The sequence below is a fragment of the Ursus maritimus genome, unplaced genomic scaffold (assembly GCF_017311325.1).
Source record: "Ursus maritimus isolate PB19 unplaced genomic scaffold, ASM1731132v1 scaffold_15, whole genome shotgun sequence".
NCBI lineage: Eukaryota > Metazoa > Chordata > Mammalia > Carnivora > Ursidae > Ursus > Ursus maritimus.
The window spans coordinates 24,340,443-24,363,769 of NW_024423897.1; the positions used below are offsets into that span (position 1 = coordinate 24,340,443).

General features: G+C 37.0%; 1 protein-coding gene across 3 annotated transcripts in view; it reads left to right on the forward strand.

Annotated features, from left to right (window-relative positions):
• The window catches only part of LOC103664616 (sperm-associated acrosin inhibitor-like), a 124,080-nt gene that overhangs the window by 76,660 nt on the left and 24,093 nt on the right, over positions 1-23,327 (forward strand). For 2 of the 3 annotated variants that reach the window (XM_040630436.1, XM_040630438.1), the window contains exon 3: positions 21,486-21,663. In XM_040630436.1, the coding sequence (XP_040486370.1) occupies positions 21,509-21,663 (155 nt within the window). In that variant the 5' untranslated portion in view covers positions 21,486-21,508. Of the gene's footprint in view, positions 1-17,798; positions 17,837-21,485; positions 21,664-23,327 lie in introns of all 3 variants that reach the window. The other variant, XM_040630437.1, reaches the window with a different exon arrangement.

The window sequence follows — 23,327 nt, forward strand, 5'->3', positions numbered from 1 at the left end:
ACCAGCAACCTGATGATAGATGGTAAGAAATGCTTTGAAGAATAGGATGAGTTTTATTGTGAAGATATTGTTTGAGATAACATGGGAACGTCCAAGTAGATGGAGCTAATAACTCTACTGGGACTTGAGGGGCTTCTGGGGTGCTGATAATGTCTGATTTCTTGGTCTGGGTGATGTTTAAATGGGTGTGTTGATTTTTTGAAATTCTTCAATATGTTAACTTCTGATCTGTGCAAGTTGCTATATATATATATATATATATATATATATATATATATGAGAAACATCAATACTATTTTATATTAAAAATCTTAGAAATACATTAAGATAATAAAGATTAGCCAATAAAACTTAACAGTATGTCAAAGAATAGTTTACAATGAAGAAATAGGATTTATTTCAAGAGTGAAAGGACAGTCTCTTCAATAAATGGTGCTGGGAAAATTGGACATCTACATGCAAAAGAATGAAACTTGACCACTCTCTCACACTATACACAAAGATAAACTCCAAATGGATGAAAGACCTCGATGTGAGACAGGAATCCATCAAAATCCTAGAGGAGAACACAGGCAGCAACCTCTACGACATCAGCTACAGCAACTTTTTTCATGACACATCTCCAAAGGCAAGGGAAACAAAAGAAAAAAAATGAACTTGTGGGACTTCATCAAGATAAAAAACTTCTGCACAGCCAAGGAAACAGTCAAAAAAACTAAGAGGCAGCCCACGGAATGGGAGAATATATTTGCAAATGATACTACAGATAAAAGACTGGTATCCAAGATCTACAAAGAACTTCTCAAACTCAATACACAAGAAACAAATAAACAAATCAAAAAATGGGCAGAAGATATGAACAGACACTTTTCCAATGAAGACATACAAATGGCTAACAGACACATGAAAAAATGTTCAAAATTATTAGCCATCAGGGAAATTCAAATCAAAACCACATTGAGATACCACCTTATGCCAGTTAGAATGCCAAAAATTGACAAGGCAGGAAACAGCAAATGTTGAAGAGGATGTGGAGAAAGGGGATCCCTCCTACATTGTTGGTGAGAATGCAAGTTGGTACAGCCACTTTGGAAAACAGTGTGGAGGTCCTTTAGAAAGTTAAAAATTGAACTACCCTATGATCCAGCAATTGCACTACTGGGTATTTACCCCAAAGATACAGATGTAGTGAAGAGAAGGGCCATATGCACCCCAATGTTCATAGCAGCATTGTCCACAATAGCTAAATCATGGAAGGAGCTGAGATGCCCTTCAACAGATGACTGGATTAAGAAGATGTGGTTCATATATACAATGGAATATTACTCAGCCATCAAAAAGAACGATTTCTCAACATTTGCTGGAACTTGGACGGGACTGGAGGAGATAATGCTAAGCGAAATAAGTCAAGCAGAGGAAGACAATTATCATATGGTTTCACTCATCTATGTAACATAAGAAGTAGGAAGATTGGTAGGAGAAGAAAGGGAAGAAGAAAGGGGAGGGGTTAACAGAAGGGGGAATGAACCATGAGAGACTATGGACTCTGGGAAACAAACTGAGGGCTTCAGAGGGGAGGGGGTGGGGGAATGGGAGAGGCTGGTGATGGGTATTAAGGAGGGTACGTATTGCATGGTGCACTGGGTGTTATACACAAGTAATGAATCATGGAACTTTACATCAAAAACTAGAGATGTACTGTATGGTGACTAACATAATATAATAAAAATTATTTCTAAAAAAGAATGGAAGGACCGTTACATATTAGAAAGGATATTACTATAATTTATTATATCAGTAGGTGAAAGGACAGTTACTATATAAATAATTGATAAATATTGAAAGTGAATTGAATAAAATCTCTATATTTGAATATTCTTTACAATAAATAGGAAAACTGTCAAGGATAAAAAATATTGTAAACATTTGAAGTTGTTGAAACTGCTGGTGAGCACATAAATTTATAGAACTTATAAACTCTCAAATGAGAATTCATCATAAAGTTGTTTCCAGGGGCACCTGGGTGGCTCAGTCCATTAAATGTCTGCCTTTGGCTTGGGTCATGATCCTGGAGTCCCAGGGTTGAATCCCACATCAAGCCCCACGTGGAGCCCCATATCCAGCTCCCTGCTCAGAGAGGAGTCGGCTTCTCCCTCTGACCCTCACTCCACTCGTTCTCTCTCTCTCTCAAATAAATAAATAAAATCTTTAAAAAAAATTGTTTCCATAAATATTCATAACAGGACTTTTTGTGACACTGCAAAATGGAAATCTTCTTACAGAGGGTTGGTCATATTTTGGTTTATCTATGAATGAAAAAATGAGTATTAAAAATAATACTGTAAAAGAATATTGATGGAACTATTTCATCATATACTATGTGACATATAAGTTTATATGTTATAGCATAATGTAAATTTTAATATAACACATAATGGAAATAACGTGCAGTATGGGTAAAAGCAAATTTTAATAAAATTGCACGTAAAAACATAATGATAAATTCTGAATTGTTAACAATGGTTAGGGTTAGTTCTTAAGATTATGTATAATTTTGTATGTATTTTGAATTTGTGCCTTTTTATGTTTGTTTTCTGCATTGAAAAGGTATTATTGTAAAATCTCAAAAGTACAATGATGGCTACCCTGTGGTTTTTCTTATTCGGGAAGTAAGGAGGGTATTGGATCAAAGAAAACTCATGAACAGAAGCAAAGGCCACGATTTAAAAAAATTTTTATTGAATATAATTGACACAGAATCTTCCATGAGTTTCAGGTATACAGCATAGTGATTCAACATCTCTATACGTTATGCTGTGCTGCTACAATTGTAGCTTCCATGTGTCACCATACAACACTGTTACAACATCATTGACTGTATTCCCCATGCTTTGTCTTTTGTTTCCATGACTCACTCACTCCATAACTGGAAACCTGTACCTCGGTGCTTCCCTTCCCCCTGTTTGCCTATCCCTCTGGCAACCAGTTTGTTCTCTCTATTTATAGGTTGGATTCTGCTTGTTGTTTGTTTGTTCATTTTATTTTTTTTTAGATTCCACAAATGAGTGAAATCATATGGTATTTGTCTTTCTCAGTCTGACTTATTTCTCTTAGCGTGATACCCTCTAGGTCCATCCATGGCAAGACCTCACAAATGGCAATGGCAAATGGCAAGATCTCATCCTTTTTATGGCTACATAATACTCCATTTTATTGTATTTACACATATATAATATGTATATATTATATGTATAATATATCACATCTTCTTTATCCATTCATCTATCAACAGTCACTTAGGTTACTTCCATATCTTGGTTATTATAAATAGTGCTGCAATAAACATTGAGGTGCAGATATCTTTTTTTGTTTTCTTTAATTTAAATTTAATTAATTAACATATAGTGTATTATTAGCTTCAGATGTGGAGTTTAATGGTTCATCAATTGCATATAACACCCAGTGCTCATCACATCAAGTGCCCTCCATAATGCCCATCGCCCAGTTACCCCATCCCCCTCACCTCCGTCCCCTCCAGCAACCCTCAGTTTGTTTCCTATAGTTGAGTCTCTTATGGGTTGTCTCCCTCTCTGATTTCATCTGGTTTTTTTGAATTGGTGTTTTCATTTTCTTTAGGTGAATATCCGGTTTAATATCTTAACCAACATGCTGACTATACCTTTGACTATAGTCAAAAGGAATGTGGCTATCACCTGGTGGGAGGATGTTAGTGAAATATCAGATCACTTCTGCTCCAGTCTTAATGAAACCGCTTCAAAAATATCAGTTATATGTAACTAATGAATCATTGAACACTACATCAGAAACTAATGATGTACTATACAGTGGCTAAATGAACATAAAAAAAAAATCAAACACTTCTCTTTTGTTATCCTCCTGGGAGTGCTGATGGGCACTTTAGATTTTTCCAACAGGAAGGGAAATTGGGAAGGCTATAGAAAAGGTACAATTTTAAATGCAACGCAAGGTAGATATTTGGGCTGACTGAAAATCCAGGGCAAATGCCCTGATGCTAAAGTAGGAGTGGCATGTTATGAAGCAGGGAAGGACCAGTGTGTGAGGGAGAAGGGAGAGAGTGGTGGGATACAAGTTTAGATCACCCTCAAAGAGCAAGAATCACTCTGACATCAGATGATTCAGCAAAAGTGGTGAAGTGAGCATAGCCAACTGTCAACGCTTATAGGCATTGTAGAGACATTGGCTTTTATATTTAGAGAGTTGGGAAGTCATTAGGTGATTTGAACAGAGGAGATATTGTTAAAAGACATTTCTCTAAATGCTAGAATACATAAAGAGACGAGAGCAAGATTCAGGAGAGCAGGTAGGAGATATGTTACAGTGTTTAAGAGAGGAATTCCTGCACCTGCTAGGGGTGATGAAGATAAGGCACTGATTTCTTGTCATCTTTCATTGTGAAGGAAGTTGGACAGGATTGACCTTCTGGTAAATTTGCTACTTCACTTCTCAGAGTGCTCAGAAGCCATATTACAGGTGACTAAAGAGTCAGTGAGTGATAAATGTGTGAAGGCAGTGAAGGTAGAAAAGGAACAGAAAGTCAGCTGGGAATATGAATAATGTTAAGCTGCTATCATTCTCTGTATTTATTAAACAAGTCAAACTTGAAAAAATTCTCATTCTTAACAACTCAGTCAATACATGTATAGAAAACAGTACCTCCCAAGCTTATCATATCATGGCATACATAGAAAATACTATTTATAAGTTAGAGCAAAGAGATAAGGTTACCTGTCACTGGTGGCAATCAGCCTGAAGAGTCCAGGCATCCCAGGCCATGGTGCCATCCAAGAGAATCAGTATTTCATCAATGTTCCATAATATACATGTCAAAAATTCATTTGATGACTATAGTCCTATTCTACCCCAAGCCACAGAGATCAGCAGCAACAGTCCAGCCTCCAGTGTCCATACATAATATCTGGTTGGTACAAAAGCTCTGCTTTAGCTAGGAGTTTATGTCGACAGGTGCAACTGGCCACCTTCCTTTGGATATTCCCACCTCTAACTTCTTCCCCTCCAAACTTTCCAGGCTGCTTCTTCCCAGTGTTGCATATGTCAAAGAGTTAAAGGTAACTTTGACTAGAGGAGGTCCCAGATTTGGTGGTAACAACGGGAGTGGATGCCAAAGGTTCTGTCTAGGCCTCTCTGTCTTTAGACTTATCTCCACCTCTCTCCTTAGAGTCACCAGGAGGAACTCGGGCAAGGCCCTGACTTTAGCTCTTCCTTTGTACACATTATCAGACAGAATTCATGGAAACACAGGTTCCCACACCAAATCACTTAGACTCCTAAGAAGCATTGTCACTGTAAAAAACCAGAATAGTAAAGACCAATAAAAAGCATTTATCCCAAAATAAGTATAACTTAAATAAGTATAATTAGCTTGGATTTTTAGATATATGTAGAACTTTAGACCAAATAAACAAGATAAACTCTTTTTTAAGCACACAGGGAACATTTATAAAATTTGACTATCTTTTAGGTCATAAAGGAAGCCTCAATAAATTCCAAGGCATCACAGACTGTGTATTCTGAAATACATATGGTAATATGTATTATCCATATGCTTGCAAATTAATGAATATTTTCTGAGTTAATAGGAGAATTTTGATGGGAATTGCACAATATTTAATACTTATGACAAAGAAATTATTCATATTCATATTATTTTTAAAAATATTTTATTTATTTACAGAGAGCAGCAGAGGGAGAGGGTGAAGCAGACTCCCCACTGATCAGGGAGCCCGATGTGGGACTTGATCCCAGGACCTGAGCTGAAGGCAGATGCTTAACCAACTGAGCCACTGAAATGCCCAAAAATATTCATATTAATGTAAGCAAAACGTTATAGCAAATAATCCTAAAATGCAAAATGGCTCAACATACACAATAGACCTATATGTCCTTGTTCATATGAACAATTAAAAGTGGTTCCAGATGTTGGGGAAGTCATATTCTTTTCCATACAATCATTCAGAGGGATGAAGTGGAGGCCCTTCGATCTTCCAAAGGTGGCTTTCATGGTACTGCATCACGAGAAACATTATTTGTTATCAGAGATGCAAAAATTAAACCACAATGATATATCCCTAAGCCTTGCTAGAGTGGCTAGAATCAAAGACTGACAAAACCAAAGCCTGCTGAGGAGATGTGGAAACTGGGAAACTTGTACATTACCATTATGAGTGTAAATGGACTCAATTCAACTGGAAAGATGTGTTAACTATGAAGGCCGAAAAGCCCACCAAGATGGTGCGATTCCACAGCAAACGTGAGAGCATATGTGCACTAAAATACATGGAATGAAATTTTAGTCGCAAGTTTATTCACAATGGCCAAAAACTACAAATAATCTAAATGTCCTCCAATGAGTAAAACAGATAAAAACATTGCTTATGCTCATATATAGTAAATACAAAATAGCAGTAAAAGATGAGCTATTGATGCATGCAACAGCATGATGAATCTTAAAATAATGAATGAATGAAACCAGAAATAAAAGAGGACATGCTGTATAATTCCTTTTATATAAAGTATGAAACAGGTGGAGCCAATCTATGGTGTTTGATGCCAGGATAGTTGTTATCTTGGGAGTTAGTGACGAGGAGGGACTAAAAGCGGGGAGGGCTTTAGAGATTCTGGTAACATATTGGTTCTTGAACAGGTTGCTGATTACATGGATACAGTAGAAGACACAGGTGTGCTTCACCCAGATTCCTTTTACCAATTAAATCATTACTCCTATGCCCCAGATTCGATATCTTTTGCTCATTACGACTTGCACCTACAACCTTCTTGAGAAAACTACCTTTACTGGCTACTAGTGCTATTTTGTCTGGATCTTCCAAAAGCTAAAAGTGCTAGGAGTTTACATTCTCTTGTAGCAACCTCTGTCATGAGTGAGTAGTGCAGGAGTGTGGCCGCACAGATTTCTTGCCTTCAGCAGAACAAACGGTGCTGCAATTTACACTCCCCATGGAATGAAGTTTTACCTGGAAATTCACATAAAATTGCACCTTTGCTCTACTTGATTCTCCTCCTTATTCAACTCCTCCACTCCTTAGCTAATCTCTTCCAGAGCATTTCCTCAATAAACACTAGTACATGAACCAACATATTAAGATCTTCCAGGGAGGCCAGCCTATGACTTGCTGCCATCATGGTCACGGGAAGCAGATTACAAGGATGTGCTTCTGGAGTTGGATATCTGACACACCAAATGGCAGTGAGTACCTTGTAGTAAAGCGAGTAGTAAATCGTGTTGATGGCCCATGGTATGGTGTAGCAGTGTAATTTTACAGTTTTCCCCTGTGCTGAGTGTGACAAGATATAGATGGAAGGGTATGCCCTGGTTTATGCAATATCTCTGATGTTTGGGAGGTGTAGGAAAATGGTAATTATGACTCCAAGATTGGGTGATGGTGGTGAAGTCTGACCGACACCTGAAGGGAGAAAATGTTAGACTCAGTTTGGTCAGTGACTAATTCAAGGAAAAGTTTAGGGTCAGGGGTCATCTACTGCCACTTTAAAGAAAACTTCATCTCCTGCAACTGGAAGAAAGATCAAGATAATAACCAAGCGTAGAGCTTAATTGTAACAGAGAAGGCAATGTGGCATTGTAGGGCCACAAGCACTTACTGATGAAGCTTACATGTGCCTTCAGGACCTGCTCAGATCTGATCTTATACACACAGTCTCCATGTCTTGATGATGGGAGACCTGCACTCCATTTTGAGGACATTAATATTATTTCATGGGATGATAATTTGAATATACATATTTATGTTTTTAATTTTTATTTTGCTTCTGCCCCACGCCCTCTCCTACACTCAGGTTTAACCTAATGTCTCCCTATATATACAACTAGATAAAGAGTTTCATTGCTCAGAATGAAGTCATCATGTCAGTAATAAATTGGTTTCAGAAAATCACTGTTCATAAGGACAAAGATTTATGATTATATTTTTTAATGCCAACATTTTATGGATTGAGAGGAGAGAAATTCCAGGGAAGAAATATCTGACTTTGATGTTGGTGATAGTTCAGAAGAGTGACTATGGATCTTGTCCTGCCATACTGTCAACCATGGGGAGGGATTAATATCAAGAGGGTTTCCTGAGGGGCGCCTGGATGGCACAGCAGTTAAGCGTCTGCCGTCGGCTCAGGGTGTGATCCCGGCGTTATGGGATCGAGTCCCACATCAGGCTCCTCCGCTATGAGCCTGCTTCTTCCTCTCCCACTCCCCCTGCTTGTGTTCCCTCTCTTGCTGGCTGTCTCTATCTCTGTTGAATAAATAAATAAAATCTTTAAAAAAAAAAAGAGGGTTTCCTGAATTCAGACATGTTTGAGTATTTAAGAGTATTTAAGAGAAAATCTACGTCTCAATTTCTGTTCAGGGTACTGGAAGCCAGCAAGTCCTCACAAAATTCCTGAGCCCACTATGGCACAGAAGTGATGGGTAGGCCCTCCTGCATGGAGTGTCTAGATTGATGGACCTAAGGATAGTCCCACTGTCCACATAAGTGGGTATCAGAATGTATGGGTGGCAGAAACACCAAACATTATCTCCATTTGTTAAAGAGTGGTGAGGATTAGAACATGAGAGCCAGTGGATATGGTCTAGGCCAGGATGAAGGTATAACCTCCATTTACATAATACAATTTTTTAGAATACTTTTAGGTTCACAGCAACATTCAGCAAAAGATAGAAAGATTTCCTGTGTACTCCCTGCCTCCACGCATGCCTAGCCTCTCTCATTCTCAACGTCCCCAACCAGAGCAACAAACCCCATATTTGTTAGGAACCTTCACTAAAACATCAGTATCACATAAAGTCTATAGTTTACTTTGTGGGTTCACTCATAGTGTTCTGCATTCCATGTGTCTGGACATCCAGATGAGGGTGAAGTGGTATCTCATTGTGATTTTAATTTGTATTTGCCTGATTATTATTAATGATGTTGATTATGTTTTCATTTGCTTATTGGCCATTTTCAGATCTAATTGAAGAACTATCTGTTCAGGTCATTTGCCCATTTTTAAAATGGGTTTCTTTGTCTTTTTCTTTCTTTTTTTTTTTAAATGAGGCTATATTTTCCAGAATAGCTTTAGGTTCATAGCAAAATTGAGAGGAAGGGGCAGAGATTTCCTATATATCCCCTTCCTCCACACATGCACAGCCTCCCTCATTATCAATGTCCCTCTCCAAAATTGTGCATTTGGCATAGTTGACGAAACGACATTGACACATCGTAATCACCCAAAGTCCATAGTTACAGGAATGTTTATTCCTGATGTTGTACATTCTATGAATTTGGACAAATGTATAATAACTTGTATTCATCATTATGACACACAGAATATTTTTACTATCCTAAAAATCCTCTATGTTCCACCTATTCATCCCTTCCTCCCCCAGCTCCCAGCAACCACTGATCTTTTTACTGTCTACATAGTTTTGCCTTTTCCAGAATGTCATAGGGTTGGAATCATACAGTATATATCCTTTTCAGATTGGCTTCTTTCTTTTAGTAACATACATTTAAGTTTCTCCATGTGTTTTTTCATGACTTAATAGCTCATTTGTTTTTGGATCTGAATAATATTCCATTGTCTGGGTGTACCAATTTATCCATTCATCACGATGGACATTTTGGTTGCTTCCAAGTTTTGGCATTTATGAATAAAGCTGCTGTAACCATTGGTGGGTAGGTTTTTGTGTGGAAATAAGTTTTCAACTCCTTTGGGTAAATACCAAGAAGCATGGTTGCTGGATCATTGGATGACAGTTCTTCATCGGATGTGTCTTTTGGAAATATTTTCTCCCAGTCTGAGACCTGTCTTCTTATTTTCTGGATATTGTCATTTGCAGAACAGCAGTTTTTAATTTTCATGAAGTCCAGCTTATCAATTATTGCTTCCATAGATCAAACCTTTGTGTTGTGCCAGATTTTTCCCTCAGTCATGTCCAATCTACAAATAAGCACACCACCTTTATTCAACATAGAATTGGGAGTCCTATCCACAACAATTAGGCAAGGAAAAGAAATACTGCCACTATTTACAGATGACATGGTATTACATATAGAAAACCCTAAAAACTCGATAAAAAACTATTAGAACTAATAAACAAATTTAGTGAAGTTTCAGGTTACAAAATCAATACTTGAAAACTTTTGCATTTTTATATGCTAATAATGATCAGAGAAAATAAGAAAACAACCATATGTACAATTGAATCACAAAGAATAAAATACCTAGGAATAAATTTAAGGACGTGAAAGATGTGTATATTGAAAACTAGAAGACATTAAGGAAAGAAATTGAGACACAAATAAATGAAAGTATATTCCATGCTCACTGATTAGAAGAATTAATATTATTAAAATGTACATACTGCTCAAAGCAATATATAGACATAATACAATCTCTATTAAAATTCCAGTGACAGGGCACTTGGGTGGCTCAGTCGATTAGTATCTGACTCGTGATTTTGGCCCAGGTCATGATGTTGGGGTTGTGGGATTGAACCCCACATCAGACTCGTTGCTCAAGAGGGGAGTCTGCTGGAGATTCTCTCTCTCTGTCTCTCCCTCTGCCCCTCCTCCCGCTCATGCTCTCTTTCTCTCTCTCTCTCAAATAAATAAATAAATCTAAAAAAAAATTCCAATAACATTTTTCACAAAAATAGAATAAACAATCCTAACATTTGTGTGAAGCCATAAACAACCCCAAAAAAGCCAAAGCAATCTTCAGAAAGAAGAGCAAAGCTGAAGTTATCATGTTCCCTGATTTCAAATACTATTACAAAGTTATAGTAATTAAAACAGCATGGTATTGGCATAAAAACAGACACATAGATCAATAGAACAGAATAGGGGGCCCAGAATAAACCCAGCATATACAGTCAATTAGTTTATGGCAAAAAAGCCAAGAATATACAATGGGGAGAGACCAGTCTTTTCAATAAATGGTGTTGGAAAAATTGGACAGCCACATGGAAAAGAATGAAACTGGATCGCTATCTTACACCATACACAAAAATTAACTCAAAATGAAATAAAGACTTGAGTGTACGATCTGAAACCATAAAAGTCCTAGAAGACAACGTGGGTGGTAAGCTCTTTAGCAGGGGATTGGTGATGATTTTTGAATCTGACACCAAAAGCAAATGCAATACAAATAAAAATAAAAAAGCAGGATCACATCAAACTAAATAACTTCTGCACAGCAAAGGGAACAATCAACAAAATGAGAAGAAAATCTACCGAATGAAGATCATCTTTTAGCATTTCTTGAATACGGACCTACTGGCAATAAATTCCTTTAGTTTTTGTTTTGTTTAATTTCAGCTTCATTTTTGAATAATAGTGACTTTTACTGGACATTCTTGGTTGATTAATTTTCCCCTTGAGCACTTTGTATATGTTATCCCACTGCCTTCTGGCCCCATTGTTTCTGCTGCAAAGTTAGCTGTTAATCCTATTGGATGTTGCTTGTAAGTGACATTTTTCTCTTGCTGTTTCAAGATTTTTTCTTTGTCTTTGACTTTCAGCATTTTTTACCATGATGTGCATATTTGTGGTCTCTTTGTAGTTTATCCTACTTGGTATTTGTTGAGCTTCCTTGATGTTTAGGCTGTTTTCTTAACAAACTTGGGCATTTTTTAGACACTGTTTCTTCAGTTTTTGTCTCCCTGTCTCCTCTCCTTACCTCTGGGATGGCCATTATACAACTGTTAGTGTGCCACATGGTGTCCCACATCTCTCCAGGGCTCTGTTCATTTTTCTTTATTTCTTCTTTTTTCTGTTTGGTTTACATAATGTCTATTCATGTATCTTCAAATTCACTAATTATTTCTTCTGCCAGCTCAAATCTATTATTGCTCCCTTCTAGTGAATTTTTTTATTTCAGGAGCTGTACCTTTTAATTTTCAGAATTTCCACTTCCCTCTCTTCATTGATATTCTTTGTTTGAGGTGGCAATGTTATCATACCTTCCATTATTTCTTTAATCAAGCTTTTCCTTAGTTCTGAAATATTAATAATGACTACTTTAAAGTATTTTCTGGTTAAATCCATCTCGTCTGTCTCACAGGAGGTTCTGTTGCCTGCTTTTTTTCATTGCAATGGGTCATGCTTTCCTGTTTCTTTGCATGCCTCCTAATTTTTTGTTAGAAACTGGACATATTGGGGCACCTGGGTGGCACAGCGGTTAAGCGTCTGCCTTCAGCTCAGGGCGTGATCCTGGCATTCTGGAATCGAGCCCCACATCAGGCTCCTCCACTATGAGCCTGCTTCTTCCTCTCCCACTCCCCCTGCTTGTGTTCCCTCTCCCACTCCCCCTGCTTGTGTTCCCTATCTCTGTCGAATAGATAAATAAAAATCTTTAAAAAAAAAAAAGAAACTGGACATATTGTAATGACTGTAGTGTTTCTGGGTACTGCTTCCCCCACGAGGACTGTTTTTCTTATTTACTTGTTTATTTGTTTAGTGATAGGCTGGATAGTTGTAGTGCCATTTACTCCCCTGTCTCCCTTTAAATGTTAAGTCTTTTGATGCTACTTTTTAAGGAGGCACAACTCTGGGTATGCCTACAGTTGCCTTGAATGACAGTAGTACAGATTGGGCCTCTTCCACTCTGTCTCTGAATAGACCCACCTGTTACGCTCCACTAATTGCCAGCAGATCACTCCATTGTTTACAACAACATCTTGGGACATAAATACCTCTACAAACTAATCTAATCTAATTGTATTTCCTTGCATGGAACAGTCTCTAGGGTCAGTGTTTTATATTTATTCTTACCACAGGAAGGCTCCTCCCAGCTGTCTTATTCCTGATTTGTCTCCTACAAACTAGCAAACCTGTCATCTAGGCTGTATCTTCATTAAGTCCATAAATCTCCTAATTCCCTTCACAATAACCCCTGTGGTTTTTGAAGGAGCTCTGAGGTTTAATTTTTTTCACACTCTATCGTAGATGAAGTCAGTTCCTTTGGGAAGAGATCCAGAGCTCTCTGTTTTATGGCTTGCTTTTGCTCCAAGGGAAAACCTCTGAACCAAGGCTCTCGAGCTGGGTGTGAGGACAATGACAAGCTTTCCTCTGAGTGACACCCATTCTGCAGGACCTGAGCACTCAGTGGGGGTGTAGCAGTAGCCTCAGGTTCACTTCATTTGCCTCTCCTGGTGTGGAACTATCACCTCATGAACTAGGGGAAGGGCCATAGGTGTGCAGTATTCACGGTAAGCCACACCCAAGGCAGAGCCTCCATTCCACAACAAAGAGGTGAGTGGAGGAGGAAGCCCCCAATTCTAGAATTCACTCACTCAGGAATTAGCCTCAGCAACAGACAGAAGTAAGAAGAGAAATGCTGTAGTTCTGCTCTTCCTTGGAAGAAAACCCTCCAGCTTGGAGCTGGTTGAAGAGATATTCCTGTGTTCTTGGATAAAGCAGTCTGGAATGGAGTCTCCACCTTATTGACCATGGGAAAGGGAACGGGAGAAGCACCTTGGTTCACATACTGCAGACTCTTGCATTTCTTACGAATTTTTATAGAAAAAAATTTTTTAGTAGAATATTTTTTATAGAATTTTTTTTGAGTAGAAGTTTCTTCATTTGCTGTTTGCTCTTTAAAACCATTTCCGCAGACTTGACTAAAAAAAAAAATTATACCAGTTTCACTTGAGAAGGGGTCAGCAGAATTTCTCAAGCTATTATTTCAGAAGTTGATTGCATTTTGTTTTTTCATGTGGATGCAAAGTACTGTCTGATATCACTTTCTTTCCATTAATGTTTCTTGTAAGTCAAGACCAAGGTCTTATAGTAACAAATTATCTTAGTATCTTTCTCTCTGAAAATGTCTTTATTTTGCCTTTATTTTGTTAAGATCATTATTCTGAGTATAAGATTCTTATCAAAACTTCAAGAAGTTTTGTTTGTTTGTTTGTTTTCTTTTCTTTTAGTACTTGGAATATGTTAAGCCACCACCTTTGGCCTCCATATTTTCTGATGGGAAGTTACCTGTTAATTATATTTTTATTCTTCTATATATGATGGGCCATTGTTTTCCTTTTTTTGTTTTCAATATTCTCTTTATTTTGACTTTCAGTATTTTGAATATCATGTGTCTGGATTTAGACTTTTTGTTTGTTTGTTTTTACCCTAACTGTAGTTCTGTCTTAGATATGTAGAATAGTATTTTTAAAATAAAATCTGAAAATTTTTCAGTCTTTATTCCAATAATGTTTTTCTGCCCTTTCTCTCTCTCATATTATTCTGCTATTCCTATTATGCATATGTTGGTGCATTTGATGGTGTTCAAGACTTCTTCGATGTTGTGTTCAATTTATCTTATTGTTTTATTTTCTGTTCTTCAGATTTCTTACTGTCTATTCATCTAACCTCAGTTCACCAATACTTTCCTCTGCCAGCTCAAGTCTACTGTGAATTTTTAAGTTTTGGTTATTGTACTTTTCAATTACAGAAATTCCTCTTATTTATTTCAAATAAGTTTGTATCTTAATGATATTCTCTATTTGATGAAATATTGTCATACCATTCTTTAATTCTATATATACAGTTTTCTTTAGATCCTTAATTATATTTTAAAAGCTACTTTGAATTTTTTTTGTTAGGTCCAACATCTTAGCCCCTCAAAGAGAATTTCTATCTTTGCATTTTTTTTTCATTCACTGTGTATGGGCTATATTTTCCTGTATCTTGAATTTCTCATATATTTTGTTGAAAATGGACATTTTAATAATATTTTATAGTGACTCTTTATGATGACTTTCCCAACCTAAACTCCTGGTGTTTGTGCTCTTGTTTTTGGTTTTCGGTCTCTTTATGTGTCAGTAAAGTCTATTCCCCTTGAAGTATGGAGTCTCTGATTTTTCTAAATTCTGGGCTTCTTCGGTGCTAAAAATTACTGGTAGGTTTAGAGTGACAAATATAATCCTCACACACAAATATGGACAGTTCTAATATTTTTACTGCAATATTTATGACAAACTTGTGAGACAGGAGTTACAATTCTCATATTTAAAATAAGCAAAATGTGCATTGTGAAGTCTAGATGTTGAATCCAGGTTACTCACTGGTAGATGGCATTTAAACTGATCTCCCAAAGCTCTTTCCACTGAATCAGTCTGTAAAGCTGATTGGTTAGTTAGGAAGAAAATAACTGAAAAATCTCTCCCTTATATCAAAAGCCTTTAGTGTCTCTCATTTACTTCTGAAGTAAAGATCAAATTATTTATCATATAATTTAGGGTAATGCCTCATCTGGTTTCAACTTTAATCTCCAGATTTCTTTTTCTCCTATTCTAGCAATTTATATGCTGTCCTCTCTCCCAGGTTGTACCCGAGTCTCATGTAGTAGCTTTTGAAACATAGCAATGCCCAGGACTCACTATTAACAGCTGTTCATAACCTTGGTAGTAAAATGGCGCTTCTTCAGGTTTTAGAATTTCTCCAAGTGATTCTGATATTCATCTAGCTTTTCTTAAGTTACAAGGGTTTAGACCCTTGCTGAGTTAGCATTTCCAAACTCCGTTTTTCTTTTTCTTGCTTGATTCTCCTGTTCTTTTTCAACTCACTCTCTTGAATGTTTTCATATTATCTTCTCTGTCTTAAAGTCTATATCTGCACACATTTCTTTCTTTCCTCTTCATACTCTGGGCACTTTATTTTATTTTTTTAAGATTTTACTTATTTATTTGACAGAGAGAGAGACAGCCAGCGAGAGAGGGAACACAGGCAGGGGGAGTGGGAGAGGAAGAAGCAGGCTCCCAGTGGAGGAGCCCGACGTGGGGCTCGATCCCAGGACTCCGGGATCACGCCCTGAGCCAAAGGCAGATGCTTAACTACTGAGCCACCCAGGTGCCCCCATACTCTGGGCACTTTAGATCAAATTGTCCCAAACCTCCTGCTGAAGGAAGATATCCTGAAAAGTTTGTGAGGCATCTCTTCTGATGTACTTTACAGCCCCCAGGGGGGACACAGAATGCCTCTGTCTCTTACCTGCCTTGAGCTATCTGTATTACTCCAACAAGCTCATCACTCATATCTCAGTAAAAGTGACTTAGTTGGATGGAGATGGATGGTTGGGGGGAAAAGATGAACACAATAGCCACTGTTCCTTCACTAACTATCTCTTTGTGTGAAGTATGTCAAGCAGGGAATTTAGGGAGGTAGCCCCAGGGTATAGCATTGCTGTGGGTCTTGCTCCGGATTGATCCTTCCAGAAATAACTACTATTTTTCTGAAGAAAATACTGACATTGAAATGTGCATGTTTACTTGAAATGCAGCCAGCTCCTTGCGTGTTTACTCAAAGATTTGGGAAAGTAAGCAACTTCTTGTGTTCACAGAGCACTTTCTATGGGCTTTTCTCTAATATCTCTAGGACAGCCTTCTGTTGACATATTTCTTGTTGAATTTTAGGGTTGGGAGAAAAACAGAGCTAACAGTCCACCTTAACCAGGAATCTAGGGAGTTGGAGTAGTTCCTTCATTATAAAGTAAGACACTATAAAATGTGCCCTAAATTCTGTTTGCCTGTCTATAGGACACAGGCAATGTGTCCTGTGCCATTGTTGCAAGCATCCTGAAGGGTTTCTTTCATGGATTCAATCAAATGACTCTGTTCTCATTATGGATCAAAGCTATTTTCATCATCATGGCCCTTACTCTTTTTTTCTGGTGCATAAATTTTCTAGTCCTGGGTAAAACACTGCATATCCTAGAAAAACAGGAAGATTTCTGCTGTAGCTTAGGAATGGAGTGGTTGTTTTACTGGCTTTTAATTCTTACTTGGTTAAATGACACAGGGCATATTATAAATTTCTTTTAAACATCTCATCATTGAACTGCTTTTTCTCATTTCCCACGTTAAAGAAGTTGAAGCAGAGTCGTGGTTTAGAATGGACAGTAGACCTTAGCTCTTTGTTCACCTGTAACTTAAGAACTTGAGCCAAATTCTTTTCCCCTTTTGGGGCCCAGATTCCACTGTCGTTCAGTGCAAAATATAGAGAAGGAGTGATCTCTTCTAGATTTGGTATTCCTTGAAAATCTGATTTTTTACTTATCATCTCTGAGTCCCTGAAATCAAGGCCTTGTGTAGGGAAAGAACTCATTCATACCTCAGGTGACCAGTTACCTCCCTTAAAGTTCAAGGTGGCTCTGTAAAGTTTGGAAAAAGTAGCTGTTAGGTATTGAATAGAACCCTGATATTAGAGCAGAATTTCTTCATATTTAAGTGACTTCACACAAGACTTGTCTTATTTCACAATGAAATGTCTCTTTTATAAAGCTTTTAAAAATCGGTATCCTCAGACTCTTAACTCTAGAGAACAATCTGATGGTACCATTGGGGAGGTGGGTGGGGGATGGCTGAAATAGGTGTTGGGTATTAAGGAATACACTTGTGATGAGAACCAAGTGATGCATGGAAGTGTTGAGTCACTATACTGTACACCTTAAACTAATATTACACTGTTTGCTAAATAACTGGAATTTAAATAAAAACTTTAAAAAATGATATCTTCTTCAAGTAGAGTACTGGGAGTTATTAAAAATAATATATGACATTATTTTTCACAGATCTAGATTAATTTGGGGATTAATTTTTTCTAAAATTTGGAGACATTTGAAATTTTGTATTTTTGTTACTGCCACAAAATTCTGATCTCATTAATTGCAGTTCTACTACTCATATATGTGCCGTCTTTTTATTTTTTTAAACTGTTCTTTGGTTGCAGAAACTGCTTTTTAAAAATCATCACATCTCAGACATTTGGTAAGTTACTATTGGTTCATTTGGAAGTTGAAGCACGTAAATTTTTAAACCGTTTTCGATTTTTTCAAATCACAGCAAAATTGACCAAGCAAAATGTACAAAAACCTGAATTCTCCAAAAAGTAAAATTATGTATTATTATTACACCAAGGTTAAGAAACAGAATCTAACAAGCAATCTAAAACCATTTAGCATTACCTGTACAAGTTGATAGAGTATTTATCCTATCACCCCCAAATTCCAAACTATGCCATAGGTAGTTAATTGTTGTGCACAAAACTGAGAGATGTAGAACACTATTGAGAGTAGACTCATTCATCCAACAACACAATGGGAAACAAATATCACCCCAAGTATCGTTTGTAGAAGAATAAATAGCAATGATTTCTACACATCCACATAGTGGAGTATTAGGTAGGGGTGAAACAAATATCACCCCAAGTATCATTTGTAGAAGAATAAATAGCAATGATTTCTACACATCCACATAGTGGAGTATTAGGGTAGGAGTATTAGGTAGGTAGGCTCTAAACATCAGTATATATTAAGGTCACAGAGAATGTAGAAAGAAAGGCATGTAAGATACATATAGTTTGTTTTCTTTGCATAAATTATCAAAATACCCCAAACTATACATGAGCATATGCATTGTTATGCAGTGGAACTCTCGAAGAAGATAGGGAATCATCATTAGAAAATTTAGTTAGGTGACTTCCTCTGGTGTATGTGGGAGGAAGGAGTGAGAAAGGGGTGACCTGGGAGGGGTGAGGATGGGGAGTTGGTTAAGTGATACAAACACAGTCAGCCAGTTGCATGGACTTTCTTAGGTTTTTATAACAATATTGGTAACTTTTTATTATTTACTGGAATGTGACTACTGAAGTGTTTGTCTTTAGACCTAAATATAGATTATATTTATCCTTTTTTGGGGTGTATGGCATTTCCTATCTATCTTACACCATTCACAAAATAATCGATTAACTCAAAACGGATTAAAAACTTAAAAGGTAAGGCTTGAAACTGTATAACTCCCAGAAGAAAACATAAGTGTAAAAGCTTCATGACATTGGTCTTGGGGATGATTTCATGGGTATGATATCAAAAGTACAGGCAACAAAACCAAAGGTAGATGAGTGGGACTACTTCAACGAAACAGTTTCTGTACAACAAAGGAAACTATCAATAGAATGAAGAAACAACTTATAGATGGGAGAAAATATTTGCCAACCATATACCTGGTAAGGTGTTAGTTTCCAAAATAGAAAAGGAACTCCTTCAACTCAATGGCAAAAAACAATAGCCAGATTTTAAAATGGCCAAAGCGCTGGAGATAACAAATGTTGGCGAAGATGTGGAGACATTGGAACTCTCGTATGTTGTTAGTGCTATGGTCTGAATGTGTCCTTCCCAAATTCATGTATTGAAATCCTAACTCCCGAAGGTGTTGATATTCATGGGGTCTTTGGGAGGTGCTTCCGTAATGCAGGTGAAACCTTCATGAGTGGAATTAATACCTTAAGAGAGAGCCTCCAGAGAGAACCCTAGACCCCTTCCCCAGGTGAGAGCACAGCGAGAAGGCACCAACTATGAAATAGGAAGAGAACACTCATCAGAATGCAACCATACTCGCGCCCCCAGCCTCCAGAACTGTTCATTTTTTTGTCGCTATAAGCTCCCCAGTTGTGGCATTTTGTTATAGTGGCCCAGATGGACTAAGACAGTCGGTGGGAATGTAAAATGGTGCAGCTACTTCAGAAAACAGAATGAAGGTTCCCCCAAAAATTGAAGATAGAACTACCATCTGATCAAGCGATTCTACTCCTAAGAAAATATCCCCAAGATTGAAATAAGGATCTTAAGGAGATATCTGCACTCTTGTGTTCATTGCAGCATTATTCATAATAATCAAAATATGGAAACAAGCCAAATGTCCATCAACAGACAAAAGGATGAAGGAAATGTGGTATACACATGCAATGGAATTTTATTCAACCTTAAAATTAAAGAGAATGTTACCATTTGCCGTAACGTGGATGGAGCTGGAAGATGTTATGCTAAATGAAATAAGTTAGTCACGGAAGAACAAATACCGGCATGATTTCTCCTGTATGAGTTATCTAAAGCAGTCAAACTTATAGTAGCACAAAATAAAATTGTGGTTGCCAGGGGACTGAGGGAGGGAGAAGAGGGGAAACTGTTGCTCAGTGGGTATAAAGTTACAGTTACACAAGACGAAAAAGTTCTAGATATCTGCTGTGAAATTTAGTGCCTACAGTAACAATATGGTATTGTGCACTTAATTAGTCAAGAAGATTGTATACCCAGAAATGGGATTGCTCCAATATATAGTAATTCTATTTTTAAGTTTTTGAGGAACCCCCATACTATTTTCTAGTGTGGCTGTACCAATTTGCATTCCCACCAATAGTGCACAAGGGTTCCATTTTACACCACAGTATTACCAGCACTATCTTTTGTGTTTTTGAAGGCAGCCCTTCTGACAGGTATGAGGTAACACCTCATTGTGGTTTTGATTTGCATTACCCTGATGAGGAGTGATGCTGAGCAGCTTTTTATGCATCTGTTGGCCATTTCTATGTTTTCTTTGGAAAAATGTCTATTCAGTTTTTCTGCCCATTTTTTAAAAAAAGATTGTATTTATTTGTTTGTCAGAGAGAGAGGGCACAAGCAGGGAGAGTGGCAGGCAGAGAGAGAGGTAGGCTCCCCACTGATCAAGGAGTCTGATGCAGGACTCGATCCCAGGACCCTAGGGATCATGACCTGAGCCAAATGCAGATGCTTAACCCAGGCATCGCTCCTCTGCTCATTTTTTAATCAGATGCTTGTGGGGTTTTTGGGTTTTTTGTTTTTTGCTATTGAGTTGTGTGAGTTCTTATTATATTTTAGAAATTAACCCCTTATCAGATATATGATTTTTAAATATTTTATCTTATGCTGTAGCATTATTCATGATAGCCAAGATGCAAAAACAACTTAAGTGTCTGTCAATGGATGAATAAAGATGTGGTGTGTGTATATATGCAATGAAACATCATTCAGCTATGAGAAAGAAGGAAATCCCGTCATATGTGAGAACATGGATGGACCTGGAGGGCATTGTGCTAAGTATAAGCCAGACAGAGAAAGACAAATACTGTATATCACTTATATGTGGTATCTAAAAAAACAAACAAACAAAAAACCCCAAAAAACAAACCCCACTCATACTCATAGAAATAGAGAAGAGAATGGTAGTTATCAGGGGCTGGGGAGTGGGGAAAATAGAGAGATGTTAGTCAAAGAGCACAAATTTCCTGTTATGAGTAAGTTCCAGAGATCTAATATACAGCATGGTAACTATAATTAATGCTACTTATTATACACTTGAAAGTTGCTAGGAGAGTGGATCTTAAATGTTCTCGCCACAAAAAAGAAAAAGTTAATTATGTGATGGGTTAGCTAATACTATGGTGGTAATCATTTGACAATATAAAACTGTATCAAATCAACACATTGCACAACTTAAAGTTAACAACGATATATATTAATTATATTTCAATAAAGCTGGAATATATATATATATATACACACAAATACATATCTATGCACCTTGTGCCAGTATAAAATGAACTGTGTGATCTTGTCCTCAGGGATCACACAGTCTGGGACCTCGATGTCAGCTATGTCAAGGACACTCTGCCAGCACCCTGGATTCCTTCATGCATCGTCCTTCTCTCCACACCCCGAGCCAGACGCTAACACTGAACTGGCTACAACACATGCATTGCAGGATGTTGAGGACCACTTCTCCTATGGTTCTAATGCTTTGTAAGTCTTTCTTAAGCTAATACAACACTAAGTAGGAGTTTTCTTGTTGATGACCAAGGCCAAGGGGAGGACAAAAAGTCACCAGGACCACACATTCTAAAGAAAAACAACAGTCAGACTCCCCTACGCTAATGGCTTACTAAGAAGCAACCAAAGGGGCCCGGCTGCCAGCAACCACTGGCTAGCCTGCAGACTTACTTCCTAGAATGGAGGAAGATTCTGGAATAATACTGGCTTTCTAAGGAGCACCGTATGAGAATCTGTGAGAATCTGTCCAACTCTGCTGTGGAGGCAGGAGCTCAAACAGAAGGGAAGTACTGCATGAAGGGGAGATTGCATTCTCTGTCCTCCAACTCCTTCCCACCCCCTTCTTCCCAATGTTGGGTTTCACAGTTTCACAAGTGAATGAGATAGTTCCCTAAATCTGTCACCAAAATTTGTGTTTCTAGATATGAAGGGAAAGAAATGTGATTTAACCTATGGGCCCTTTGAGGTCAAGTGTAATTTCTTTCCTATACATTTCTAGACATCAATTTTTTAAAAAGTGACACCATGAGAAAGTTATTTTAAATTAGATGGTCTATATTAAATAGCTACAAATTTTTTAATGTTGGTTTTCAGGTAAGATCAAATAGTTGGTTACTTCCAGCAAATGCATCAACTGTTTTTTTTTAGGGAGGTAAACCATGTTTGTAGGCAAATTTGATAAAAGTAAAAAAAAAAAAAAAAATAGAAATCGTGGTTTCATTAACTTATAATTTCAACTTAATTCCCAAATGAAGAAACTCTGTAACTGAAAAAATCATCCAAATATATAATTTTATATGTGTGTATATAATTAGGTGTGTGTGTGGAAACATGAATATTTCAGAGACATTCATTTGATGAGGTGTGGAGAAACAATCATGTTTGTAATATATCTTTTTCATAGTAAAGGACTACAAGGGTGCTGGAAGTAATTTGCTGGAAGTAAAATCTATAAAATCTATAGTAAAATCTATAAATTTTAAACTGCATATATTATTTGACTCTAAAATGCAACTTCTAAAGTCTAGATTGAATTGAATGAGCATATAATGACCTTTACAATCATGTTCAATACAACATTGCTAGCAAAAGTATTTAATAATACCTTAAAAGGAATTGTGTATACTTATATGTGTATATACTTATTATATATTATAATTATATATATACTTATATGAAGATATACCATTGACTGTTAAATGAAAAAAGATAGTTACAGAGAAATATCTTTATTCTTCTGTTCCTTTTTATCTATCCATCTATCATCTATCTATATCTATTATCTATCATCTTTAAGGTCAATATCTTCAATCTTTCTCAGCTCTGTCTTCATAAGGCCTTCTTCTTTGTGTGTCTGCATCAAATTTCCTTCTATCTCTCTTTTATAAAAATACTCATGATGACATTAGAGCTCACCTAGATAATTTAGGTATATAGATATGTATACATAGATATACACATATGTATATGTACTATGTGTAGGATACGTATGTATATACACTATGTACTATATATACAGATTTTGTATATACATACATGTATGTATATATACATATATATACAGATGTTGTATATATAGACTATGTACTATATATCCATATGCATACTACACATAGTACATACACATATGTATACGC